Source organism: Canis lupus, chromosome 11 (genome assembly GCF_003254725.2).
Source record: "Canis lupus dingo isolate Sandy chromosome 11, ASM325472v2, whole genome shotgun sequence".
In the NCBI taxonomy this organism is placed as follows: domain Eukaryota; kingdom Metazoa; phylum Chordata; class Mammalia; order Carnivora; family Canidae; genus Canis; species Canis lupus.
The window spans coordinates 9,566,027-9,583,787 of NC_064253.1; the positions used below are offsets into that span (position 1 = coordinate 9,566,027).

The 17,761-nt window shown below is 42.4% G+C and overlaps 1 protein-coding gene across 7 annotated transcripts in view; it reads left to right on the forward strand.

The window, feature by feature from the left end:
- Window positions 1–2,908: 2,908 nt before the first annotated feature.
- LOC112650210 (uncharacterized) overlaps window positions 2,909–17,761 on the forward strand; it is a 502,480-nt gene continuing 487,627 nt past the window's right edge. The window contains exons 1-11 of one of the 7 annotated variants that reach the window (XM_035697321.2): window positions 2,915–3,128; window positions 3,921–4,010; window positions 4,569–4,709; window positions 5,224–5,361; window positions 5,932–6,072; window positions 6,597–6,737; window positions 9,102–9,215; window positions 11,769–11,903; window positions 13,012–13,128; window positions 14,375–15,418; window positions 16,572–17,650. In XM_035697321.2, coding sequence (XP_035553214.1) covers window positions 3,059–3,128; window positions 3,921–4,010; window positions 4,569–4,709; window positions 5,224–5,361; window positions 5,932–6,072; window positions 6,597–6,737; window positions 9,102–9,215; window positions 11,769–11,903; window positions 13,012–13,128; window positions 14,375–15,060 — 1,773 coding nt within the window. In that variant the 5' untranslated portion in view covers window positions 2,915–3,058 and the 3' untranslated portion in view covers window positions 15,061–15,418; window positions 16,572–17,650. Of the gene's footprint in view, window positions 3,129–3,920; window positions 4,011–4,568; window positions 4,710–5,223; window positions 5,362–5,931; window positions 6,073–6,596; window positions 6,738–9,101; window positions 9,216–11,768; window positions 11,904–13,011; window positions 13,129–14,374; window positions 15,419–16,571; window positions 17,651–17,761 lie in introns of those variants that run through there. The other 6 variants (XM_049115985.1, XM_049115986.1, XM_049115984.1 and 3 more) reach the window with 6 other exon arrangements.

The window sequence follows — 17,761 nt, forward strand, 5'->3', positions numbered from 1 at the left end:
TTCTTTTTTTCTGTATGAACATCAAGGAAAACACAATATTTGATTGTTTGTTTTGTTTTGTTTTGTTTTTTCCTGGATGGCACTAACCTTTTCCTTACTGCATTTTTTTAATTTATTTTTTATTGGTGTTCAATTTACCAACATACAGAATAACCCCCAGTGCCCGTCACCCATTCACTACCACCCCCCGCCCTCCTCCCCTTCTACCACCCCTAGTTCGTTTCCCAGAGTTAGCAGTCTTTACGTTCTGTCTCCCTTTCTGATATTTCCCACACATTTCTTCTCCCTTCCCTTATATTCCCTTTCACTATTATTTAAATTCCCCAAATGAATGAGAACATAAAAGGTTTGTCCTTCTCCGATTGACTGACTTCACTCAGCATAATACCCTCCAGTTCCATCCACGTTGAAGCAAATGGTGGGTATTTGTCATTTCTAATAGCTGAGTAATATTCCATTGTATACATAAACCACATCTTCTTTACCCATTCATCTTTCGATGGACACCGAGGCTCCTTCCACAGCTTGGCTATTGTGGCCATTGCTGCTATAAACATCGGGGTGCAGGTGTCCCGGCATTTCATTGCATCTGTATCTTTGGGGTAAATCCCCAACAGTGCAATTGCTGGGTCGTAGGGCAGGTATATTTTTAACTCTTTGAGGAACCTCCACACAGTTTTCCAGAGTGGCTGTACCAGTTCACATTCCCACCAACAGTGTAAGAGGGTTCCCTTTTCTCCGCATCCCCTCCAACATTTGTTGTTTCCTGCCTTGTTAATTTTCCCCATTCTCACTGGTGTGAGGTGGTGTGAATTTACTCTGACATGCTTTGTTTTTGTCTTGCTGTGGTAGCTGACATACTCACTCTCCCTGCGTCTGGAAGAAGATGTCCACTCCCCCAATCCCTAGAGCCTCTGAATATGTTATTTTAAGTGTAAAAAGAGCCTTCACAGAAGGGAGTAAGTTAAGGATTTTGAGAGAGAAATATTCTGGATTGCCTGTGTGGGGCTGATATAATAAAAAGAATCCTTAGCAGAGGGGAGTAAGAGAAAAATTGAATAGCGATGTGCGATGGAAACGGTTGTTGAAGTGATGTGTTTGAAGATGAAGGAAGGGAACAAGAGCCAAGGAATGCAGGCAGCCTCGAAAGCCTGGAAAAGAAAAGAGAACAGATTCTCCCCAGGAGCCTCTGGGTGGAACCAGTCCCACTAACACTTGATTTCAGGCTGTGAGATCCCTATCAGACTTCTGACCTCTGGAACTGTATGTGAGATAAATTTTTATTTTAAGTCACTAATTTCTTCTATTTTACTGTAGCAGACATAGGGAATTAACACTGTAAAGGGTGTTTAGAACAATTCTTCCTTAAATCTGGACATAATCTGAGCCATTTTACTTTTGGGTAGAATTCTTTCTCTTTTTTTTTTTTTTCTTTCAAAAAGTATTCACTCTTAATTTCATGAATCTCCTTAGTCACTAGTCTGGTCAAGGAAATATTTGTGGTTATTTCATTGATTATGTTTTGTTTTGTTTTTGTTTTTGTTTTTGTTTTTGTTATCTCTGATTGCCAGTTCCTTCCTGGTGCTCTGCTCTGTAGGCATGTATTTTAAGGGGCTTGACTTCTATCCCTGGCAATGAATTCTGTCATATGTCCCTACCACACTTTGCTTACCCATTCCTCTGAAGTTGGAAACTAAACTAACATGACAGCCCCCTGCTAGTATAAATAATGGTATTAGCATCAGCCTTGCAATGGTCGCTTTAAAGAATGAGATTATAGGATCATGGCTTATATGCTTATTTAATTTTATAATATGTTGACTAATTGTTCTTCAGCATGGCTGCAGAAGACATTTTAGATCATGAAGATTTGTTTTTTTTAAATCCATATCCTTATAATCATGTGTATAGTTTGACCTAACTTTTACCAATGTGATACATGTAATATAGTATCTAATTTTTGTTTTTACTTTTTCTGATCAGTAAAAAGGCTAAGCATTCTTGATGAATGTGCCTGCCATTCAGTGACTCTAAGAGGCTGAGCCCCTATTAAGTGATGGGAATGTACAGAGGCAGCACCCACTGGGGCCAGAGAAGACTGAAGGAGGCTCGAGACCATGGCCTGGTTCTAGTGTAACTGATAAATAAAGGTAAATACAGATTGTCCCTGAGGGAGGAGGGTGTATGCAGTGGTGGATGGGGGGTGGGATGGAGCTAACCACAGAGTTTGGACTCTGTACAGAGCCCAGCTGTTTCCAGAGGACATAGACTGGGGCCTGGAACAGATGCCTGGAGAATGAGACTTCTAGGCTTGACCAGAATAGGATTCATTATGAGGGCCAGGGAATGTAAATCTAGGGGTTTTCTCTTTCTCCAAACCTCTTGGGAAATAATTAGGAAAAGAATAGCAAAAGAGACAGTGGCTTGTTGTAAAAATACACGAGCCTATTCCCAGTGGTGGGGGAAAATTCAAAATATTTTAGCGTTGTATAGAATTATGAAATGCCCTCAAATCCACACCTATACACTCACATATACCAAAGCTATAACTGTTTCACATAAGTTAAATAATATTACTAATAAGATCTAATGTGAATTGTTTTCTATCATTCAGGCATGGTTAAACCCTAGTTGTCTCAGGTATTGCCTTCTCTGTGGGGAGATTCAATGATGTGGTTACTGTAGACACAAGAAAGAATGTTCTTTAGTTAATCCAAGTCCTCTTTTCTCTTGTTTTGATGTCAAGTGCAAGATACACAAATTCAAGTTGATGATAGTTCCCAGTGGATGAAAGCAATGGCTCTAGTCTGAGTTGTGGCAGTCCTTGAATCCTGTGAGTATCAGCAGGGTTCCTGGTGTGTGCTGATGTAATCCCTAGGTCACAGAACACTGATGCTGGCTTGCATCATAATAGCCCTGTTGGTATGTTGAGCACTGGTCAGGACAGTGATTTAGTGAGGAAGTAGTTTCTCTACTGATTTGTTGTTCGTGAGTGTACAAGTGAACTAGTTTGATTCTTTGTTATACTGATTGGAGTCACTCTCTGAAGAGGTGAACCATGAAGCAGAAACGAAAAAGGAAGCATCTAGAAAGGACAAGTTCCCCCCAAACTGTCAAGAGGTCAAAAGGTATGTGTTAAGCATCTTCTCTGAGCACAGGGTGACAAGGAACTGCCTCTAAAGAAAGGAGGAGAGAAGAAGGGAAGCGGGGGAGGGATGTGTATATATGCTAGTCTTTCTGAGGGCTCAGATAGTCTCTGAGAGTCAAGAGAAAATTCAAGTGACCAAAACCTTGTCTCTGCAGCTTAAGACCTGTGCCATCTCTATGTCACTCTGGGTTACTGCACTACAGACTTAGTGAGTGGCTGATTAGTACTCTTTCTGTGGAAATTGTATTTTCCTATATTTTATTTCTGCCTAAGGGCATTGATGTAGTATAGGATGTTATTATAAGTTTTCCAGTAGTACTTTCTCCTGTTAATGAAGAAGAAAATGTGGCTCATAGAAGTAAGGAGAAATTTTTAAAAGAGCACTTGAAACTGGTTGTACAGGGATGAGAGTATAAAGTCAGAATTTACTTACTCAGAAGCAAAAAAGAATTTTGTTTCAGACTATGAGAATGTAAATGCGAGGTTCCTATCTGAAATGCAAGAAAAGGGCAGAATATGTACATATACCACTGTTTAATGATAATGGTTAAATTGAGGAGATTGTTTCTGAAGAAATGGAAAACTGAAGTAGTTCTGGTTGCTATGGAAATTAAAAGTAAACAAGTAACATCTAGGAGGAGAAACCATTGTTCAGTGCTGGGGAGTTGGGGGAGGGCAGATTAAGGCTAACCCTGAAGTTACAAGTGTTGACTCCTACTTGGGAAGAGGACTTGATATTTCCAACAATGTTTGTGCTTTCTGGGGAGAGAAGACAATACTCTAGTCCCTGAGGCAAAAGGTGAATCCTCTGAATCAGAATACTTCTCCTGCTATTCCTCCTTGAGTCATCTGTCTTCTGCAGGTAAGGGGCAAGGAAAGGCATGCAAAGTCTGGGCAGATTAGGGCAGTGGGAGCCTGAACAGACTGGTAGACACCCAGCTCAGCATCTCTCAGCTAGTGGGAGAAAGGTACACATCAGACCCAGTTATAATCTTATCCTCATTTCAATTTGGGAATCCGAGTCTCTTGTTCTTATATCCTCACTAGGAACTGAATATGAACAGTTTTCATGGGGCAGCCCCAGTGCCGCAACCATTTAGGGCCACCTGCAGCACAGGGCGTGATCCTGGAGACCCTGGGTGGAGTCCCATGTCAGGCTCTCTGCATGGAGCCTGCTTCTCCCTCTGTCTGTGTCTCTGCTTTTCTTTCTCTCTGCATCTCTAGAAATAAATAAATAAATAAATAAATAAATAAATAAATAAATAAATAAATAAATAAATAAATAAATCAATCAGGAGTACTGATCAGAACAAAGTAAGTATTTCCATAAAGTCAATGGGAAGAATAGGTTAGGTAGAAGAGTATAGGAGGGGGAACAGAATGGAACCAGCTGTTTTTCTGACTCATATTGAATTTTTAGGAATCTCAAAATCAAGCAAATTTGATCCACCACCTGGCCCCTCTGTGGAAGACAATACTCGGGTCCCTGAGGCAAAGGGTGAATATTCTGAATCAGAATACTTTTCCTGCTATTCCTCCTTGAGTCATCTGTCTTCTGCAGGTAAGGGGCAAGGAAAGGCATGCAAAGTCTGGGCAGATTAGGGCAGTGGGAGCTTGAACAGACTGGTAGACAACCTGCTAAGCATCTCTCAGCTAGTGGGAGAAAGGTACACATCAGACGCAGTTATAATCTTATCCTCATCTGTTACTTGGGAATCCGAGTGTCTTGTTCTTGTATCCTCACTAGGAACTGAATACAAACAGTTTTCATGGGGCATCCCCAAAGCGGCAGTGGTTTAGGGTGTCTGCAGCCCAGGGCGTAATCCAGGAGACCCTGGATCAAGTCCCATGTCAGGCTCTCTGCATGGAGCCTGCTTCTCCCTCTGCCTGTGTCTCTGCCTCTTTCTCAATGCATCTCTAGGAATAAATAATGAATAAATCTTAAAAAAAAATGACTATTCAGAACAAAGTAAGTATTTCCATAGAAGTCAATGGGAAGAATAGGTTAGGGAGAAGAGTATAGGAGGGGAACAGAATGGAACCAGCTGTTTTTCTGACTTATATTGAATTTTTAGGAATCTCAAAATCAAGCAAATTTGATCCACCACCTGGCCCCTCTGTGGAAGACAATACTCTGATATGTGAGGCTAAAGGTGAATCCTTTGAATCAAAATACTTCAGCTATTCCTTCTTGAGTCGTCTGTTTTCTGCAGGTAAGGGGCAAGGAAAGGCATGCAAAGTCTTGACAGTTCAGGGCAGTGGGAGCCTGAACAGACTGGTAGACAACCAGCTCAGCATCTCTCAGCTAGTGGGAGAAAGGTACACATCAGACCCAGTTATAATCTTATCTTCATCTCTTACTTGGGAATCAGACTCTCTTGTTCTTGTATCCTCACTAAGAACTGAATACAAACAGTTTTCATGGGGCATCCCCAAAGCCTCAGCGGTTTAGGGCCACCTGTAGCCCAGGGCGTAATCCAGGAGACGCTGGATCAAGTCCCATGTCAGGCTCTCTGCATGGAGCCTGCTTCTCCCTCTGTCTGTGTCTCTGCTTTTCTTTCTCTCTGCATCTCTAGGAATAAATAATAAATAAATAAATAAATAAATAAATAAATAAATAAATAAATAAATAAATAAATCTTTAAAAAAAAAAAAAGATTACTGTTCAGAACAAAGTAAGTATTCCCATAGAAGTGAATGGGAAGAATACGTTAGGGAGAATAGTATAGGAGGGGGAACAGAATGGAACCAGCTGTTTTTCTGACTTATATTGAATTTTTTAGGAATCTCAAAATCAAGCAAATTTGATCCACCACCTGGCCCCTCTTTGGAAGACAATACTCTGGTCCCTGAGGCAAAAGGTGAATCCTCTGAATCAGAATACTTCTCCTGCTATTCCTCCTTGAGTTATCTGTCTTCTGCAGGTAAGGAGCAAGGAAAGGCATGCAAAGTCAAGAAGATTAGGGCAGTGGGAGCCTGAACAGACTGGTAGACACCCAGCTCAGCATCTCTCAGCTAGTGGGAGAAAGGTACACATCAGACCCGGTTATTATCTTATCCTCATCTCTTATTTGGGAATCCGAGTCTCTTGTTCTTGTATCCTCACTAGGAACTGAATATGAACAGTTTTCATGGGGCAGCCCCAGTGCCACAGTGGTTTATGGCCCTCTGCAGCCCAGGGCGTGATCCTGGAGACCCTGTGTCGAGTCCCATGTCAGGCTCTCTGCATGGAACCTGCTTGTCCCTCTGCCTGTGTCTCTGCCTCTCTTTCTCTCTGCATCTCTAGGAATAAATAAATAAATAAATCTTTTTAAAAAAAATAATTTCTGTTCAGAACAAAGTAAGTATTTCCATAGAAGTCAATGGGAAGAATAGGATAGGCAGAAGAGTATAGGAGGGGGAACAGAATGGAACCAGCTGTTTTTCTGACTTATATTGAATTTTTTAGGAATCTCAAAATCAAGCAAATTTGACCCACCACCTGGCCACTCTTTGGAAGACAATACTCTGGTCCCTGTGGCAAAAGGTGAATCCTCTGAATCAGAATACTTCTCCTGCTATTCCTCCTTGAGTCATCTGTCTTCTGCAGGTAAGGGACAAGGAAAGGCATGCAAAGTCAAGAAGATTAGGGCAGTGGGAGCCTGAACAGACTGGTAGACACCCAGCTCAGCATCTCTCAGCTAGTGGGAGAAAGGTACACATTAGACCCAGTTATAATCTTATTCTCATCTCAATTTGGGAATCTGAGTCTCTTGTTTTTGTATCCTCACTAGGAACTGAATACAAACAATTTTCATGGGGGAGCCTGGATGGCTCAGATGTTTAGCGCCACCTTCAGCCCGGGGCCTGATCCTCCAGACCTGGGATCCAGTGCCTTGGTGGGCTCCCTGCATGGAGCCTGCTTCTCTCTCTGCCTGTCTCTCTCTCTCTCTCTCTCTCTCTCTCCCTCTGTCTCTCATGAATAAATAAGTAAATAATCTAAAAAAACAAAAACAAAAAACAAAAGGAACACAAACAGTTTTCACTATCAGACGTTAGAGAGAAAGTCCGTGCATTCATTTTGGGAAAATATCATTTATTGAGGGATGTATCCAGAATTGCTGTATGTCAGTTAAACCTACAAGCAAAGAATTAATGTAAAATTAAACCAAAGATTTCAGTACTCTAGTAATTTCTCACTGAAGAAATGTAAAAGAGCTCTGAATCGTTAGTCATCCATGTAAAAGAGTCTTATAGGTAATGACTTACGGAACATGAGCTCCCCATGCAAAACTACAAAACACATAATCTAAAGTAGATTCTGCAAACACAATGAACACTAAGATTTAGCTTCAAAGAAAATCATTTACTTGAACAATAGGAATGGTAAATAAGAATGTTTACAGTTATTAAACATGTAAAAACATAAAACACTATCAATAAAAAGATTTAAAAAACCAAGTTTTAGAAATGAGAAATAATGTTCTAGAAATCATAAGAAATGTGGATGAGTTAAACATCACATTTGTCAGAGGAAAAGAACATTTGTGACCTGAAGGCTAGAGCCATGCTAGAGCCGGGAATTACTTACAAATATAAATCAGAGTGATCAATACATTGGCAATACAAAAAAAAGGATTAAGATAAATGAGGATAAAATGTGAAAGTATGACATATCAAACTAATGATTGTTTAGAATAAAACAGAGAACGTAAGACAGATAAAGAAGTAATTGCCAAGATTTTTTTTTTTCAGAACTCTGGAAGATACAAACCCTTAGAATCAGGAAACATTATTAGGAAGCTCGTTACAGAAATGGCAAAAATAAATCCCCACTAAACTAAGGACACTAAAGCCAATATTCAGAACCTCAATAACAAAGATGTTAAAGCAACTGGGGAGAAGCACACCGTCTTTCAAAAGAATGGTGATCTGTCAGGCAGTGACCATATCCACAGCAATTATCTAATAACAATATAACATAATGTGCTGGATGAAAAGAACAGTCATATCATAAAGAAAAGAAGGGTGAAAAAAAGACAGGTTTCAGATAAAAAAGTAGAAAACATAAAAGATAAAAAATTTGAAAACACAGAACGTATTTGGAAAGATGAAATGGAACCCAGGAACGGAAGGTGAGCTGAGAAGTCTGTGATTGAATGCCAGTAGGTTTTGATGATTTCCACACCCAAACCAGGAATCACTGATTCACAGATAATCCACCAAACAGATGTAACTGAAGTACTGGATGACAGTCACATACAACTTGACTGGGAGCTCAAGTATTCTAAGCTCCTCATTTTGCACAAAGAATGGGTGGCACCATTGACTCAAATAAACAACTCTACACTCAGAAAAGAAAGGAAATCAGGTAAATAGAGCCTGCCCGTTTGTAAATCCCCTAGTCAGTCCAGAGTATGTGGAGCATTTATTATCATCTACCGAAGGCTTTAACAATTTACCGCAAACAGTGGATTAAGGACAACAAAAATGTATTCTCTTATGGTTCCAGAGGTCAGAAGTCTAAAATACGGCATATGGACCCGTCATCTAATCCCAAATAATTCCCATCTCAGGGTCCTTAATCTAATAATATCTGCAAAGTCCCTTGGGCCTTAAAGGTAACATTATGGACTCTGCAGATAGGATATGGGCATCTTCTGATGAAATGCGTGAGACACAGTCACGTATGTATAGTCAGGGAAACAAATACTAAAATATATGGACTGTACACTGTGATGACACAATTTCAAGACACACCGCAGCGACCTCAATAAAGACAATGTACATATATTATATCCAGCTAGCCATGAGCACTTGGGAAAAAGTAAAAATGGTTGAATACTTCTATTTTGGAGCTTTGGCCAGAAAAGAGACTATACTATCCATGAGTGTCTGACACAGAGTAAGCAATCCAAGTGCACTGAATATATGAAACACTAGATATATCTTTTAATTCTAATTCAATTTACAGAAATCTTAAAGAAGCAAAAGGATACTCCACAGCCTGGTGAGAGTACCTCACAGGAAGAACACAGTGCCGTTGTCTCAAGTGACCTCCCCTGTGCCTCTGACAATAAGAATACTGGTAAGTAGAGATGTCTGAACTGGAGGTGGGTAGTGGCAAAGGGAGATGTAAGCATGGCTGAGGCTCCAGCTGAGCATTTCTATTTACAGACTCATAGATGAGAGTATAAAAGTGATCCAAGCCATGTCCAGATGAGAGGGATAACACAAGGTCTTTTTTCTCTCCAGGAGATGTTCATTGCATCTATATAAAACAAAGCCTGGAGATTCAAGGGGAATCTCAGAGAGGACAAATATCCATAAGCAGGGCCATGTTTGCAAAGGTGGAGTCTAAAGAAATGTCAGATCTCTCTGAGAAATGGAAATATAAACTCAGTCTGAACCTGAGAAGATGAATTCTGTTGGTCATAATGTTGGCAAATCTCTGACAGCTGGTGTGAAATGGGCCAGGAAAGAACAGATAGGGCATCCAAGAAGGAACCAGTAGATTTTGCTTTTTCGCTAAGAGAGGACTGAACTCCTTAGCATATGTCCTTTCATGGGGGAAGAAGGGGCAGAGATTTGAAAGAGACCCTTCGATTCTTCTCCAACAACCTCCTAACCCTCATGAGCACACAGGAATATTTATTCCATCACATACTCTACTAGGCTTAGCACAAAGTCCTCTCACAGTTACCCCTATTGACACTTGTCTCTTCATTTCCCATTCTCTGGTCCCATTTCTTTCTTTTCTTTTTCTTTTTCTTTTTATTTTTTTACGGATCTTAATCATTTATTCACAAGAAACACATATAGAGAGAGGCAGAGACATAAGCAGAGGGAGGAGCAGGCTCCCTCAGGGAGCCCAACGTGGGACTCAATCCCAGGAAGCCAGGCTCATGCCCCGAGCCAAAGGCAGGTGCTCAACCACTGAGCCACCCAGGCATCCCTCTGCTCCCATTTCCTTATACTCTCAGACAGACTCATAAATTCAGATCCTCATATCTTGAACCTTCACAACTCATTTTGCAGCATATGTATTCCTCAAGTTTGCCTTCTCTAATGTCATTCCTTAGATACTATCATCTCAAACTCACACAAATAATCTCACTCTTGTAGAACTTCATATTTCACATTAACAGTGAACAAAGCCACACAATCATATAACATCGTGTAAAACTCCTCTCTCCCAGGTCGCTTAGGCCCCTCAGGTAATTCCACAATCTAGGACCTCGCGTGAGGTCTTGCCTCTATCCTTGCCTCTATCCTAGCACTTTCACAATCTCAACAGATCTCACAAAATTACCCAGGTCCATATCTCTCTCATAAATCAAATAGACAGTATGTCACAACTTGAACCTCAGTAGTACATGACACCCAGATCACTCATACCACCTTTACATATACGGGATTATGCAGTACCATCCGCTAATATATGATGCTCATGCTACCTTTACGTAGAATGGCCATGGCACCCGTACGCCTCCTAATAAAATTGTTGAAGAAATATGACAGACACGTACACAATCAGACAGTACTCACTGAACACGGTACACATACTACGTCTCTAAAAAATAATCCACCCCCCACTGACTTGTCTCATGCCTATAACATGACCTACCAGATACTCTCCAGTGACCTAGGAGACAAAGTAGGTGCATTTTGTGAAGTTAAATTTGGGTACAAGCTTCAAAAAACTTTTTAAACATAGGAAGAGACTTAATATGTTTGAGTTATTTTATCAGGAACAGAAATTTACCTATTTACTGAGTGTTGAGTTTGGAAATGTAGATTAAGAGGAAGAAAAACTAACTGGCGATTTTCGGGATGTGTTGAAGTTCATGATAGAGGTAAAACCCGATCCCAGAAATATACATATTTTACTAGGAAAACAATCAACAACTTAGAATTTAGCTGTTAATTGGGAAAGTTTAGTGGTAGGCTTATGAGTATGGTAAGTATAGAGGCAAAAACTGATCAGAACAATGTGTGTGGAACATGACGAAGATGACACCACTAACTAGGCCAAGTGACAGCTGAGACATTTGGCCAGTCCGTAGCTCCTGACAGGGGAGCTGTGCCCGTTGCTGGGAAGTGCCGTCTGGAGTCAGCTTTGGGGATCCTCCTGGAGTCTCCAGTCCTGCAGAGCTGTGCAGCAGAGCCCTCAGGTGAGGTCCCTGGAGCACAGGAGCAGATATGTGGAAGAGGAGGCCAACTGATCGCAGTCTGTCATTCCTCCCTGTAAATCCTAACCCTCCCCGGAGGCAGCAGGACCTCGGTATCATAAACCACAGGTGGCAGACTGAAGACCTGTACTGACATACCTGCTCTGCATTTATTCTTGTGGTAAATGGAGTAGTAATAACAAATAATATGGGCAATTACCATGTGCCAGGCAAGAATTTGAGCCTCTGATCAACTGCAGAAAACAACCTAGGGCTCTCATGCTCTTATAGGTAACCAGACATTTCATTCCAGCAAATATTTTTAGGTACCTAGATTGTAGACCTTTGGATAGAAGCCAGACTATAATCTTCCTGGGAACAAGTGCTGTGTGTGTTATTATACATGGTATTTCTCGAATGTTTAATGGAGGCAAAGATATCATCTCTCTGATTGTCCTTCTCTTTCCCAGAAGTCTTAAACACAGATGAAGACATTCTACTTTCTGGACCCTCTGGGTTGGCCCAAGGCCACAGCCAGAGGGCAGAAGTTTCAGACTCAGAATATATTTCCCGTATCTCTCCTGCAGACAAGCTCTTTGACAGAGGTAATATGGTGGGAGTGGGAGGGGCTGGGGGGAAATCAGGCAGGGAGGTGAGGCAGCATGTTAGCCAAAAATTAGAATTACGAGCCTATGCCCCGCAATGCCATAAATGACCCCTTCTCACGAGGACTGTCCAAGGTCTGTATTCCTAATTAATAAGCAGAAATGTACCAGGGAGGCTTCCCTGTCTTCTTTGGAAGAAGCTCTTAAAAGATCTGAATGAGAAGATAAAATATCTAAGAGAAATGTGGAAATATATTTTCGGAAAGGAAGTTTGGGCCATGACCGTGAAGTCTTAATTTGAACATTTCCAGCACCAGGGTTCCCCAGGAACCTTGAAAATTCATTTTACCTGCATTTGTACATTATATATCTATCTTTTTTAAAGATTATATTTATTGTTTTATGAGAGGCACAGAGAGAGAGAGAGAGACAGGCAGAGGGAGAAGCAGGCTCCATTCAGAGAGCCTGTAGTCGGACTAGATCCTGGGTCTCCAGGATCACACCCCCAGCTGAAGGTGGCCCTAAACCACTGAGCCACTGGGGCTGCCCTCTATCTATCTATCTATCTATCTATCTATCTATCTATCTATCTATCTATCCATCTATCCATCCATACCTCCTCCGTGTGTTTTTAAGGGTTAATAGATAGATATCAGTACATACGTAGAGAGATACACATGCAGAATTCTTCATAAAATTGCACCCCATGCCCCCTCATTGCACAGTGTCCTATAAGGAAAACCAAGCTGAGAATATCCTACTTTAGTGACTGCATACTGTTTTACAGGCATGGTTCTAAGTGTCCAATACTCTCTACACATGTCCAGAAATCTCACGAGATAATATCATGGTCATTCACTATAAACACAGTTTTACTAATTATTATTTAGTTATATTTAGGAGTAAGTGAAGTTTTAAAAGATAAAGTCACCTGAAAATCGTAGCATTTCAATGAAGAAAGTCACCTTAGTTTCTATGAGAGTTAAGTCTCATGTGTGGTAATGATGTCTAACTAATAATATCCATTCAGTGTAGCTCTTTGAGTTGACACAGATTCCAGAAGATGCCATATCTCAGAGTTTTGTTTTGTTTTTAATCCTTTCCCCAGAATTCTGGAAGAACCAAGAGAATGTGCCTCAGCCTGAGTCATATGTGGTCTCTCTTGGCAGTGAGATTGCAGGAGAAAAGTCGTCTTCCTCAGAATACGTCTGCATCTCCCCTTCTGGTAAGTTTATCCTCGCTAAAGAGGACGGTAAGGGAAATACACAGGTCGCCTCTGAGCAGAGATAGCAGGTACAACTGAGCTGCTCAGCCCAAGCCTGACTTATCTTATTCTCCCCTTGAGAGCAGAAGAGGGCTTCAGGGCAGAGGGACTAGGACTGAAGCCCCTGCAGAGGAACAGAAAGGGAGTGTACCTTCAGGGGGAGGACCCAGTCACCGTTGTAGCTTCAGGTCAAGTAGAGCCCCGCAGTGGTGTGGACATTTCATCACACCCTTCCCCCTCAGAGGTGCATGAACTCAACCTCACCCACACTCCTGCATCTGTATTCCTTCCTACCAGTTCTGGTCCCATTTCTCCTTCCTTTTCTCCTTGCCTTCCTTCCTCATTCACTTTCCCATTCTCTGGCATGGCATAGCTACACCCTTGTCCCTTCATTCCCTCACACAGTCAGACTCATCCACTCACACACTAATACCATAAGTCCTTCACAACCCCTTGTACAGATCACCTGTTTTAACTCCCTCACACTAAGCCAAACTGCAGAAAATGGATATACCCTGAGGAGGATGGACTTTCATGTACAGCCTTTCTCATCCACATGCCACTTCACTCATGAAGACTCGGGCACTTCACAGAGCGGCATATTTCAGTAGCTCGGATCACTTCTGCTGGCATTCTAAGCTACAGTGTCAACAGGAAACAGCATTATTCCCGCGCTTGTTCACATGCTCTGTCACACTATGTAACACACATGCACACACTCATTCACTGTCACCTCTGAGTAACATCAGAAACAGTCACCAGGGGTGCCTGCGTGGCTCAGTCATTTGAGCATCCGACTCTTGGTTTCAGCTCGGGTCATGATCTCAAAGTAGTGAGATCCAGCCCCATGTCACACTCCACGCTCAGCAAGGAGTCTGCTTGTCCCTTTCCCTCTACTTCTGCTCTCTCTGTCTCTGTCTCTCTCTCGCAAATAAATAAATAAATACATTCTTAAAGGAAGCGTTCAACCAGATGTGTCCCAAAACACACATGCAAGTCCACAAGACACACTACACCCACATTCCTGCATAATTATAGCAGGTACACACCTCAAATAAAACACACCACTCATAGAATACCGAAATACCACATGTGTACAGACTTCTGCTCCACACATCTGCATGGGAATATTCTCATGGCCACCTTGACACCTCCGGACGTCACATACAGACTCTATTTGTCTTACGTTTGAAATTCTCTTTCGTAGGAAGCCATCAAAAACACCAAGATGTTTCTCATCCTGGACAATCTGAGCAACATGAGACTTCTTCGCCCTTTCCATATGTCTCATTTCCATTCCATCTGGTCAGTAGTACTCAGCCCTCTGAGCCCTCAGTACAACCACAGAAGGAAAGGCTCATGAAAATTTACTACATGCATGTCCAAATGAAAAGGGGGGTGGCTGTCTTAAGTGATTCAGAGGAAGAGCAGGAGCCTCCCTCAAAGAAGGCAAGACTAGAAGAAATGGCCTTTCCTGAAAAGGTCCATACAGAAGTCACCCCGTCTCATGTGTGTACGAAGGAACTCCTAACTGGCAGTGAGTCCAGCTGGAACAGTGAAGCTCAAGAGGCAAAGGAGGAGGCTGACAGCCCAGCAGAGACTCCAGCTGTGGAGGAATGTTCCAGGGCCAAGACCCCTGAATGGCTTGTGGCCCTGGATAGTGGCTTCAGGTGCATGGGCTGCTGCCGGGTCTTCCCCAGCTTAGAGGCCCTACGGGAGCACGTCCAGCATGGGGTCACTGAGGGCTTTAGCTGCCATACTTTCCATCTGGCCTTAGCTTGGCTGAAGAGCAAGAAGAACAGGGCAAAGAAGAGAAGGGGGGAGAATACCGGGAAGAGAACACACCGAGGCCAGAAAGAACATCATTCTGGCATGAACATGTCTTCATGCTAATAAACAGACTCTCTTCAGCCCCTGAGAGAGAGAAAGTAGAGTAAACCAGACTCTACCAAGGGGCTTTCTTTATCTTCTCTAAACAACCCTAGAACCCACCTCTCTTTATACACATCTACCACCCCGCCACTACCAGTGCACCAGCAGCAACAGGAGCAGAGGACCCCTTTCCATTCTATCCACTGCTCTCCCAAGAAGGAGGAGAAGAAGTTGAACAGCAAGACACCACATGCAGAACAGCAAGAGACTCACATGCAGTCTAAAGAGCATCGTACACCAGCGTATCCTCTCTACCACTACAGTGAAAAAAGGAGACTCCCTGGAAGCAGGGACTGCTGGAGGCCACATGGTCAAAGAGGTGAGGGCCCTAGGGCTAGGAGAATACCTCGAGGATGCCTGGGACTCAGGGTTCTGAGAAAAGGTTCATCCACCAGCAATGTCTCCGTGGGTTCTAATAATAACTATGATGCATAATTTTCTTCAGAGGAATATATACTTGGCGTAGAATACTTGATTGATGATGAATTAATGAGATTGCTTCCTTCCTATGCCTTTGAGGAGACGGGTAAGGACAAGACTAGTCAAGTAGGGCAGAGAAGCCTGGGCCCATTATTCCTTAGATAAACCAGGTGTCACAGGAGTCTTAGCCCTGGGCCTACCTCCCTTTCAAGGGCAGAGCAGAGATGGACAAGGGTTAGTATGAAGGCTAGTCACAGTCCCACCTTTTTCCTGGGTGAGGGTGAGATCTCAGATGTCATGTTGTGAGTTTCATACCTGGAAGAACCTGCTAGGGAGTTACAACCACTTGAGAGAAACAACCAGAGGACTCCTATTTAATATATCCTAGGAGCCAGTAGTTCTGGCTGCTTCCTTTAAAGTGTCAGATGCAACTGGAGAAGAGAGAAAAAGAAGCTACTCTTCTGCTATGGACCATTTCTGGCATTTCTGGCTTGCTTTTTTTTTTTTTTTAGAGCAACCGGGGTTGTTGGGGATGGAGGGGGTGGAGGTGAAGGGAGAGAGAAAATCTTAAGCAGGATCCCCCAGCAAGGAACCTGACACGTGGCTTAGACTCACAACCCTGAAATCATGACCTGAGCCAAAATCAAGTCGGATGCTTAATTGAGCCACCCAGGCACCCTGATTTCTGGCAACTTTTAATGTGTTGCTTCCTGGAAGATCCCCGTATTCTTTTATGAAGTTTCACAATTCCCATATCTTGTTCTTTATTCTCCCTACAGCTGCGAGTGCCTTATTCTAAGAGGTCACTAGAGGGGTTAAACGTAGACGAAGCTGCAAAGACGTTGCAAAATGAATGAGAGAGAGTATGGCTTTTTAGTCAATGGGATATAGGAAAGGCTCATCTTCTGGGGTCCAAAAGTCAGTTAGATTGGAGCCTGGGAATTGCCCTGAATCTTTTGAATCATGTAGAGCGAATGAACATTTATCATAAAAATAAGAAAAGCTGCCTTCCTCACTGAATGATCCTCTTCTCTGCTTTGGTTTTCTCACAGCAACACAGACCCATCACCCCAAAGATTTCAAACAACAGTATCCAGCACATTCCTGCAGTCTGATGGGAGTACAGACGTTTTCATGAGTCCCATAGCATCAAGGGAGGACCGGCTAAAGATGGATGTACCTGATCCTCTGCAGCTGCTCCCAGTTACCTGGAGAAATGTGGTGCCCAGCTCTGCAGAAAATATCCACAGAGAGGCGTGAGAAGCCCAAGGAATGCGGGGAATACCAGGCCCTCAGGAGCCCTGAGAGGAAAGAGTCTCTGCTCCTGCTGACTCTCCCCCACCCTGCCAGAGTCAGGCACTGCTGAAAATCCCTGCAATATTGCCTTGTGGGGAAGAGGGCGGTATTGCTAGAGATGTTAGTACTGTGGAAAACACATTTCTCCTACCTAGAGCTTTCACCAGTGGAGCAGAAGATTGATGACAGCTTGGCAGGATTCGGGGGAGGAGACTGCTAACTTGACAAAGAATCTAGTTTGAGTTCTGCTTGTGGCTTCTCAAATCCCTTGCATTTACTGCAGGTGTGAACACCTGGCTCATAGTCTTACTCTCCAGCCCGGATATATATTTTTCACCCCATCTAACTTATTTCCCTCCTCGACATCTTATATCCATGAATATGTGCCTGAAGACTCTGACTATGTGGTAGATTGTAATCCATACCCTTCCTCCCCTGTACTCGCACCCACAAGTTTCCCGCCAGTGTAGTCTTTGTTAACAGTTTTACTTATTTTTCTATATCCTTTCCTTTATATGCACATATATCTTTCTCTGTGTCGTTGTCTAATACGTTCACCTGCCTGGTTATTTGACTGGGGGACAGACATTCTTATTACTGAGAGAGGAAAAGCTACTGCACAAATGAAACAAAAGCAAAGAAAATACCCTGCTTGGCTTTTCTGGGCACATGTATGTTTACAAACAGTTGATATACAGTCATAGGAGAGAGGATGGAACACCCTCATCAGGGATGATCAAATGTGTATCCACAAGGGTGCCCCAAAGTCATAATCCAGTTTTAAGCTTACTAATTTTAGAAACATAAAAAATAAAACAAGTTTTTAAAAGTAAAATTTGCATGTTGAATTATTTGCCTATAACTTACACTTTAATTGTGTATTTTTAAAGATTAATTTTAATTTTTCTTTGTCACTTTGCTTGTCTTCAACTGGAGGGACAAAAAC